This window comes from Phaseolus vulgaris, chromosome 6, assembly GCF_000499845.2.
Source record: "Phaseolus vulgaris cultivar G19833 chromosome 6, P. vulgaris v2.0, whole genome shotgun sequence".
NCBI lineage: Eukaryota > Viridiplantae > Streptophyta > Magnoliopsida > Fabales > Fabaceae > Phaseolus > Phaseolus vulgaris.
The window spans coordinates 6752688-6763827 of NC_023754.2; the positions used below are offsets into that span (position 1 = coordinate 6752688).

The window sequence follows — 11140 nt, forward strand, 5'->3', positions numbered from 1 at the left end:
ACACGCCTACACTGTAGCAGGGTGCCACGTCATCATACCCGACCACCAGGGCGGTACAATAATTATGTCTATTTTCAAAAAACATCCGATGGGTCATTTATATACTTGTTGTTATATGTTGATGACATGTTGATTATCGCAAGAGATAAATCTTTAGTTAACAAGTTAAAGGCCCAACTTAGTAGTGAATTTGATATGAAGGACTTAGGTCATGGCTAGAAAATTTTAGGAATGGAGATCAACAGAGATCGTCAAGTTGGAAAACTTTTTCTATCACAAAAGAAGTATGTTCTTAAGATGCTTGACAAATTTGGAATGCGAGATTGCAAAGTTGTTAATACTCCAATTGCTGCCCACTTCAAGTTGTCATCAGATCAGTGTCCATAATCAGACAAGGACAAAAGGCGCATGTCACATGTCCCGTATTCAAATGCAATTGGAAGTCTCATGTATGCTATGGTATGTACTAGGCCTGATTTAGTTTATGCTGTTAGCATTGTTAGCAGGTTCAGGCATAATCCAGGCAAGACACACTGGGAAGCCGTTAAATGGATACTTCGTTATCTGAAAGGTTCTCCAGATCTTGGTTTGGTATTTGATCAACATAGAGCCGATCCCGGAGGAGTAGTTGGCTATGTTGATGCTAACTATGATGGTGATTTAGATTGGAGAAGGTCACTTTCAACCTATATTTTTACCCTATGTGGGTCTGCTATCAGCTGGTATTCTTCACTTCAAGCCATTGCGGCTTTGTCCACCACTGAAGTAGAATATATCGTTGCTACAGAAGGTATGAAAGAGGCTATATGGCTTCGAGGCTTGGTAAGTGAACATGGTCTTCAACAAGATGTTCTTGTTATATTTTGTGATAGTCAGAGTGCTGTCCACTTAACCAGGAACAACAAGTATCACCCAAGAACCAAGCACATTGAAATTAAGCACCATTTTATCCGAGACATTGTTGATACGGGAGATATAATTGTTGAAAAAATTCATACGACCGAAAATCCTGTAGACATGTTGACCAAGCCACTTCCACTGGCTAAGTTCGATCATTGCCTGAACTTAGCTGGTATTATCCATACTTAATCAAGGCTTCAAGGCGAGAGAGTGTTCCAGTCAAAGGCAAGTCAACGTGGAGATTTGTGGATTATGACTCACCTTTTCGTTTTCTTGACATAATTGGGAGGTTACTTGCCACAATTAATTGTAATCAAATAGAAGTTTCTTACTACAATTAATTGTCATCAAAGGGAGGTTACTTACCATTAATTGATTTTATTATTGTTGTCTCTTAGAACCACTATATATAGTGGCTTCCTTCAAGCAATGTAACACAACAAACAACAACACACACTTGCTTCCTCTCTTTTTTCCTATACTCTCTATTTCTTCTCTTGAGTGTAAGTGTTTAACCCATATAGAGAGAATTTGTTTTGAGGTTATTTATCTATTAGCCTGAGAGGAATTCATTGTACTCCCAATACCATTATAGTGGAAGTTTTGACTCTCTCGCCGATGTTTTTTACCTCTATTCAAAGGGGTTTTTCACCTAAAAATTTCTGGTATCATTCTCATTTTTCCTTGTTACTTTAAATTCTCATTTTTCCTTGTTACTTTAATTTCTCATAATCTTTTGGTTAAAATTATCACGCTTCCGCACACGATATCCCTACAGTAAAAGTAAAACGATATTTCGCCATAATAATTTATTATGTTTTAAAAAAAAGTTGTTACTAGAATATAAGCCTCTTGTGTAGTTTTCAAATATAAAAGTCATTGTGGAACAACCTAAGAACAAAATGTGATTCAATGTTGGAAGAAATGGTCATATTATGTTAATTTGACAGGTATAACAAAAGTTGAAGCATTGAATATACCCATAAGTTAATCTAATTCTGTAGCCTTAAATGACATTGGATGAAGCAAATGAGAGTTATTTGATTGGCTGAGATATTCGAGACAAGACAGCTTCTTCCTACACCTCCATGACTTCTTCTCCTACCCCCATACTAAAAGTACATTTACTAATATACCCCTCAGTAAAAATATTAAAAAAATTAAAATAATAGTTTAATATACCTTTAACCTACCCAATCTTCACTTTCACTTTCACTTTTGTGCGTTTTCTCTCTGTTCCTTCCAGCGGCGCCGCTCCACACCTCCATTCGAAGATTTTTTCTCTTCATCTCTCTTCATCTCTCTAAACTCCACATTCTCTAGCACTCACACATCCAAAGTCTCCTCTTCACAGGTTAGTAAGTTGAATTTTCCAAATTTTTCATTGCTTTTGAAACCTGCTGCTGTTGTGTAATCCGTTTGTAGTGTAATCCGGTACGCTGTGCATTTTTTCATAATAGGCACCGGATTATGTAATCCGGTACAGTTGTGAATGTAAAGTAATACCGGATTACTTAATCCGGTATAGGTTATTTTAGTAATCCAGTACTGTGTGCATTTTTTCATAATAGGCACCGAATTATGTAATAATCCGGTATAGTTGTGAATGTAAAGTAATATCGGATTACTTAATCCGGTTTAGTTTATTTTAGTAATTCTGAATTAGGTAATCCGATTTAGGTATTTTAGTAATTCAGGATTACGTAATCCGGTTTAGGTTTACATTGTGTGTGTTTCGGATTATGTAATCCGGTTTAGGTTTACATTGTGTGTGTTTTGGATTATGTAATCCGATAGTGTTCTTACAAAGTTTGCATTTTTGTGTTTTTGTTATATATTTAGTTTACAACCCACTTGTGAAAAACTTTTTTTAAATTTTATATTATTACACAAATTCATGATTATATTATTTATTATTTGTAAATAATTGAAATTTAAATTGTGTTGTGGATAGATATGGCTAAAACTAGAGGTGGTGGATCTCAGGATCATGATCGCAGAAGACTGACGGCATCTATCCGTAGAAGAGACCGAGGTGGTGTCGAGGAAAGGATTGATGATGATGTTCATATTGATAATGACAATGAACAAGAATTACAGAATGATGACCAAGTAGACCACAGAGAAGGGTTTCCTGGAGGACCTTCTGATATGTCTTTACTGGTAAATTTTGCTGACCATGTTGCTGTTAAGCTTTGGGAGGGTGAGGTAAGAACGAAAAAACCTTCAATTAAATTATCTTTATTAATTATTGTTTAAATTTATTTAATTATATTTAATATATACAACATTTATATTAGGATCGGGGAAAACTTAAATTGGTATCTCACGGTAGGAAATTACGTAAATTTGGGATTCCTCATGCTAATATTGAGCTACTTGTACAAAATTCTGGATTGTTTAGTTTGTGCAATATAAGTTATGAAGTGGGTGACAAGGGATTGATTTCAGCCTTTGTCGAAAGGTGGCATCGGGAGACAAACTCCTTCCACCTTCCCGTAGGTGAGATGACCATCGCACTTGATGATGTGTCATCTCTTTTACACCTCCCCATTTTGGTTCAATTCCCAACATATGTGCCCTTAGAGTACAACGGAGCTGCAACAATTTTAGCTGAGTTACTAAGGGTGGATGAGACTCGGGGGAAGGCTGAGATGAGGCAGTGTCGAGGCGTCCACGTACGATTGAGTTGGCTTCGAGATATATATGAGGAATGTTGCGCTCAAGAGGCTTGGGAGTGTGCTGCCAGGGCTTACTTGTTGCATCTGCTTGGATGCACTATTTTTGCAGATAAAAGTGCCACCTCTGTATCTATATCGTACTTATTGTTATTCAGCAATCTACATATGTGTCATGGATATACATGGGGAGCAGCAACACTTACATATCTATATGAGCAGTTGGGGGATGCATCTTATTTTAACACGAAGCAGTTGGCCAGTTATGCGACACTGATTCAGGTATGAAACCATACAAATAATTAACAATCACATGTTACATTCCATAATGTTTTGTATTAAATATTTTATAGTTAATATTATTGAATTACGTAGGCATGGATTTATGAGCACTTTTCGGGCATGGGAAGAAGGGATATTAATCCCTCATATGACGATGTACACCCGCGGGCAGCACGGTATATTGTTGCCCATCAGATTTGCGCAGTTGGTGATGTGCGGGCGCAGTTGGATGGGGTCACACACGATGACATCATCTGGACTCCGTATGAGGACCATAGATTGAGTAGACCATTTGAGACCATCTATTTATTCTCGGGTCACTTGCGATTGGGCAGCTTATCACATAGACATATGCCCGAGCATGTTTTGCGCCAATTTGGGTACGAGCAGAGCATTCCATCATCACCGATGGCGGCTGAGGCTCCTAGTGCACATGTCATTGATCAAAGGTGGTTGCAGTTTGATCACCACGTGGTGACAGGTTTGAGAGTTGCTTCTAGTCCATCTGCATGTGTTCCTGAGTACATGTCTTGGTTTAGGACGGTATCACACCCATACATTCGCAGAGGTGAACTTGGAGATCGACCCAGTGTTGTACCACGTCATCGCCTTCGTAGTCCAAATGCTGAGCAGGCAGGTCATTCATCTCAAGATGAGCGTGCACATGCGATAAGTTTTTTTTTTTATTGTTATGTGATTAAACAATATATTTAACAAGTTTAATTTATTTTGAAATTGGTGAAGGGTATATTTAGGCGCATTGTTAGTATCCTCCAGCGCATGATAGATTGTCGTCAGGTCACTGCAGGCACTGAAGCATATAAGAGTACGGAGGCAGCGCTGCAGTTAGCCCGGAGTGTGTCAGATGACGGGGCAGTCCACACGAGACGATCACGTAATGTTCGTGGACGTCGTTGATATTTTTTTATTACATGATTGTAATGATAGTAACTTTGTATGTGTACAATATGGTTTAATTAATTTATGTTATAGTGTTTGTTATTTTATTTTTTATCTGACATAAATGCGAATAAATTATGAATCGAAATTGAAGTAATAAATTATGAATCAGAACTTAAGTAATAAATTATGCATAAGAAACCGACATAATAAATTATGTTTACATCAATCGTCTCCAAGGTTCACATATGTCGGGCTAATACTGATTAATTGGGTAAAAGATTGCATCCGAGCAATGTAATATGATGACCATAACCTTGCCTATGGGTAACAATGTGTACACCATAAAATGTCAGCGGTAGGTATGGGACAATCATCAAGCAATTTTACCTGCACCACAAATGGAAATTAGCAAACAAAGGAATATATATATATATATATATATATATATATATATAATGTGTTGAGTAATATCCTTACCTGCACAAAGTGTGAATCATTCACATGACCAATACATAGTAATCGGTGTAGACTAGCATCGGTAGGGGGTGCAGTACGCAATGGAAAAATAGTAATATTTTGTTTCAATGACAAACAAACTAAGATAATATTGTATCTGCTTGCTATTAAGTATCCCATATCCGGTATTGTCATCCATTTTTCAACACTAGCCTGCAAAATGCAATAATGAAATTAGATTGCATACAAGTTCAATTAATCAATGCACATGAGTCTTATGAATATGCACTTACCACTGACAACTCATCTACTAGTAAGGACCTCTTGATATCTTCTACTCGTTGATGACCACCTAACAATGTTGCGTATTCTTCACGCCACTGAGATATTTCTTTGAATAAATCCATTCTGATGAGTGGCCATGACTCTTCACCCATCCCCAACAATGAGGCAATAGCACGAATCCCACAATGTCCATCAGCTTTAACATCTATTACATCCAAAATATAAGAGTGACATTTCAGATGAAATTGATCAAGCATTGGAATTGCATTGGTGTTGGTCATCACCTTAACCTTTCCCTTACAAGTATTCAAAGATGATGAACTATCATTTACAAAATGGATGCGATCTACATGCTCAAAATATGAAGGGGTGCGTTTTGTAGACCTCTGAAATTTATTTCCTTGACTCTTTTGAGATCCTTTTGTCTTAACTACATTAAGTGATGCACATAATGTTGTCATGTCCGGATAGGCAATTTCACGCAACTTGTTTTTGATTGTCACTTTGCCACAAATATCAACCTCGTCGAACCGGGATAGAATCACATCCCGTTCTTGTTGAATTGACAACCGAGATGATGAATCACATTCAGATAAACCTGAAAAACTTAGTCTCGTCCACATAACATGAACTTCATTAAGAGTATTGACACCCATAGCATACCTGGCTAACTTACAAGCACATGGTAATCCGTGAGTCTGTCTGAGTATACATCCACATCGTTCACTATCAAACCCCACATCATTGACCCGATCAAACTCTTCAGCAATGAGAATTAAAGCATGTTTAGATATAGAGCCAACCAACATTTTATACAATTGCACATTGAATGTGTGTCCTATCACATGTAGACTCATTTGAAATGATGCCTTAATCTCGTTATGTTGAAGTATAATAACATGCTTGATAGCATCCCAACACGAGCACAAGTCTCCCATGCTATTTTCTAATATTCGTTTCAAAGACCAATGAGCTGATTCAACCCTGTATAAGTATAAAACATAATAAAACAATTACACATTATACACGTTCTAAACAAAGTAAAAGTATTCATATACCTGTTTGATGTTGTATTTCCCAAATGCATTAACAAATTTGTCCAACACTTGACAAACTTTTCTTTGTGCGGAATAATCCAAGTGTTCTTCACATATTCAAAAAGTAATGGCCACGGTGAACAAATAGTTTCAAAATTTTTCACAAACTCATCAAATTTACCAATCTCTGTACAGTCAATGATAGTCTTCCATGAATCCATCACAACTTCCCAAGCCTCGACTGAATCTACCAACATTTTACACTTTGCTTTAACATTCTTATTGATGTGAAACCGACAAAGAAGATTTCTTGTTTTAAGAAACACAATATTGATGGCATTCATCAAAGCAAGATCTCTATCACAAACAATGACTTCAGGCCCCACATGCGATGTCAAAAGTGACCCTCTAAATTTTTGTAATGCCCATATGAAGTTCTTTTCTTTCTCGCTAGATAAGAATGCAAAACTAGCAGAAAAGGACAAACCTGTACAAGTTACACCAACAATCTCAAGCAAAGGCAGTCGATATTTGTTTGTTTTGTAAGTTGTATCCATTAAGAATACAATGTTAAATGCATTCAAGAGTTTCACAGCATTAGGATGAGTCCAAAAAATATCACTAACAATATTTGAAGACTCATGACACGTACTCCAGTGAAGATAGTTGTCACGGTCTAACAACATCATTAACTGTTGTAATTCAGTTCTTGGTCCTCTAACTGATCTCTTGTACGAGTATCTTGCATTGTATATTTGCTTTATTGTTGTCATATTATCCTCATTATTCTCCTTCAAAGTACGTAGAATGTTACCTGGCTTAACCATGCTTTTAGTCATATCAACAAGCATTGAATGTTCATTCGTTTTTAATCTTCCTGCATATGGATGACCAACTAAGGTATCATACAAATCATGATTATGAGTACCACATATTACCTTAAGTACCCAACCTTGACCCTTTCCAACAGGTTTACCTCGCAATTTAAAGGGACATTCACATTTTCGAGTACCAGTTACACTAACCTCCAAACCATCTTTATACTTTCTATAACTACCCCCCCTTTCACAGCCTAACAAGACATATGTCTTTCTCCCTTGCTTACCATTTGCTATGTCAGACCTAATAATGACAATAGCAAAACCAAGTCCATAACCAACCCTACGGACCCATTCAAGTAAGTCTTATCGCGAAGGAAACACCTACACAAAGTTATTCTAACAATATTACAAAATCACTTCTTCAAATTATAATGCAATAAACATAAATGAAATGAAATTTTATTCACCTCATCTGTTGTAAAATGGATACCATAGTCCCCTTCAAACAATCCATGTTGATGCACAAAATTCATTAATTCTTCCATACTTACACCTTCATTCATAAAACATAAATTTTAATTTTATTATAATTTCCATAAATTCACATATGCAAAACAAAAATAGCATAAGATTTTGTAATTGACAACTTGACTTCCGGATTGTATAATCCATAAGTCAAATTTTAACAGCATAATGAATTCCGGATTACGTAATCCATAAGTCATTTCAGGTGACTTCCGGATTGTGTAATCCATAAGTCAAAATTTTCACAGCAAAATGACTACCAGATTGTATAATTCTTAAGTCATGTTTGATGTTCCAAATTGTGTAATGCGTAATTGAAATTCATATAGCAAAATGAGTACCGGACTACGTAATACGCAAGACATATTGAAAGTTCTAAAATCACTTCCGGATTGTGTAATCCATAGTTCATTTGGTACCGGATTACACAATCCGGAAGTATGAATTTGGCAGGTTCCGGATCCGGTATGCTCAAAAGTTATCTAATCCGAAACGCTTTACTTAAGCATTGGATTATGTGATCCGTGGATCCACCGGATTAACTAATGCGGAAATATTTATTTAAGGCAGAAGAATGAGAATGAGAATGTACCTCACCAACGGTGCCAATGCCAACACCACCTACCACCGCTGCTACCTACCACCGTGCACCACCTACCACCGCTGCTACCTATCACCGTGCACCACCTCAACCACCTTCTCAAGCACCACCTCCAACACCACTTCAAGGACCACTTCAAGGACCACCACCACTCAAGCTCCAGATGCACCCCACCACACGAAGTAACTTCCTTTCTCATTTTTATCTTTTTACTGAAGAATAATTTTAGTATTTTTAAATTTTATGGAGGTGCCCGAAATGGAGGTAATCATGGAGGTGCAGGAAGAAGCTGTCTCGAGACAATCTTTGTCTTATTATGTTGTGACAGTATTTGACTATACGTGTTGTGTTTTTGTACTTAATATGTTTTCACATTATTATTTGTTAAGCAGTTCGATTTACCAAAAGTTAAGGGAATATTATAGTTTTGGAGATTAAAATTGGACGAAGTGGACTAACAAATTTATGTAACGTCAAAATAGAAAAAAAACAAGTAAAATAAGAGTGTTTATATTGATCTTTTGTATCAAACGTTCAAACTATTCAAGTTATTCCTGTGTTATTGGCAATGATTTATAATTATATTTATGTTTTTAACCCTTTTATGTCTCGAATTTTATATTGCTTACTTCTTTATTTCAAACTATTCTCTTAATTTCGAAGCACTTTACTTTTGGGAGTATTTAAATTTACCTTTTTTTGAAAATAATGAAATCTTGTTTAAATTTACTGTTGAAAGTTTCATTACTTTCAATAATTAATATTGATGTTATTTTTAAGAGTTAACTATTGAAATTTTCTTTATAGTATAATTTTAATAGGAAAAATATTATTTAGGAAGTGTGATGTAAGGACTCTAAATTGTGATCGAATGTCTTGTAGAAACTAATTGAAGGAAATAACAGAAGATAAAAAGTTGTAGAAAGTGATTGAATGTAATTGCACGAAATTGCAAAACTGCTGAACTGTATATTAATTTTGATTTATTTTAATAATATATATATAATACAATTACAAATACTAGAAGCTATAAAATAAGAATACTAAAAACACTGTAAACTGACCATTAATACAATAATAACGGTAAATAGTTTACGGGTAATAAAATCAGAATTAATAATCAACAATTAAGGCTAATAAAATCTGAATTAATAACCAACATCCTCCCTTAATTTTGATTTGGAACAACCTTCATGCCCAACATATCTCTTAACTTGATGAAAGCATCAATCTTTAATGGTTTAGTGAAAATATTTGCAATTTGAGCTTCTGATATGCAGTATTCCAATTTGATCATGTTCTTCCCAACTTGGCCTCGCAGGAAGTGATATTGAATATCAATGTGTTTACTTCTTTGATGAAAAACCGGATTCTTTGCAAGATTAATGGCAAAGACATTTTCAACATAAATCTTAATTGGAACATCTAGATTAAAACCAATTTGAGTCATTATATTGCTGAGCCAAACTGATTGACAAGCACTTGCTGCTGCTACATACTCAGCTTCACAAGTAGATAATGCAAAAATTGACTATTTCTTTGATGACCACAAGCAAACTGTCTTTTCGATCATAAAACAATTACCACTAGTGCTCTTCCTATCATCTGAATATCCACCCCAATCACTATCTGAGTATTAGACGATCTCAATCTTCTTAGATGAAGAGTAAAATAGACCGAAAGCTGTAGTACCTTTGATGTAGCGCATAATTCTCTTTACAACTTGTAAATGAACTTATCGAGGTGACTCCATGTATCGACTAACCAGTCACACAACATTGTTAGAATAGATGACTTTAAACTAGACGGGGGGGGGGGGGTGAATTGTTTAAAGAGGATTTTCGCAAACTTTTCAAACAAAAATGAAATTATCTCAAGAAACAATTGATTCAGAAATTCAGTTTGCCAAAACAGCAAGAAAAAGCTACAGTACCAGAAAAAAAATCAGTTGTTTCGCATAAACAATCGGTTGTTTATACCAGCAAACAACAAAATAAAAGTGAATTTAAAGAGTTAGAGATAGAGAGATTGTACACAATTGTTTATACTGGTTCACTCCAAACCCAGAGCTACATCCAATCTTCTCAGAAACCCTGAGGAAATCCACTAAGCAATCACACCTTGATCACTTACACAACAACCAAGAGAATTACCTTGAACACCTCAAGAAACACACTCTCCTTGGCCAACACACCAACACTAAGATTGCTGATCTTGATCCCCTCAAGAACACACAACCAATCTCAGCAAACACAAAAACGAAACTTGTTTTACAGAGTACAAGGATTACACTTGTTACAGAAGATAATCTGAAATCAATACAAGCAGAATCCTATTCCATACACTTTGATCAATCACAAACTCTTAGCAATCTCAGCTCTTTGAAAAAACTCAAAAACTCTTAGCAAAAACTTGTCAAAGATTAATTGTCAAATATGTTTTTCTGAATTTATTCAAAGATGTAGTTTGTTATCAAATCTTAACAAACTCTTAAATTGCATTTAAAGATTGGTCAAAGCATTTAATGACTGGAGCGTAAGCAGTTAAAACATTTAAAACTCAGTCAAAGATAATACAGTTTTTCTGTTATGGTCCCAAAACAATCAATCGGTTGTTTCCTCGAATCAATCGGTTGTTTTGGTACTTAACAGT

At 35.6% G+C, this 11140-nt stretch overlaps 1 protein-coding gene across 1 annotated transcript; it reads left to right on the plus strand.

Annotated features, from left to right (window-relative positions):
* Positions 1-2856: 2856 nt before the first annotated feature.
* LOC137833288 (protein MAIN-LIKE 1-like) lies at positions 2857-4867 on the plus strand. Its single transcript, XM_068641648.1, has 3 exons — positions 2857-3108; positions 3201-3860; positions 3954-4867. Exons 1-3 carry the CDS (start codon positions 2857-2859, stop codon positions 4572-4574), a joined length of 1533 nt encoding a protein of 510 aa, XP_068497749.1. The 3' UTR covers positions 4575-4867.
* Positions 4868-11140: the final 6273 nt, after the last annotated feature.

What these genes read in the sequence shown, in the direction of transcription:
- LOC137833288 (XM_068641648.1), top strand. Translation starts at nt 2,857, where the DNA reads ATGGCTAAAACTAGAGGTGGTGGATCTCAGGATCATGATCGCAGAAGA. An exon ending in TTAAGCTTTGGGAGGGTGAG is followed by an intron (nt 3,109 to 3,200) that starts GTAAGAACGAAA and finishes CATTTATATTAG; the next exon opens with GATCGGGGAAAACTTAAATT. An exon ending in GTTATGCGACACTGATTCAG is followed by an intron (nt 3,861 to 3,953) that starts GTATGAAACCAT and finishes TGAATTACGTAG; the next exon opens with GCATGGATTTATGAGCACTT.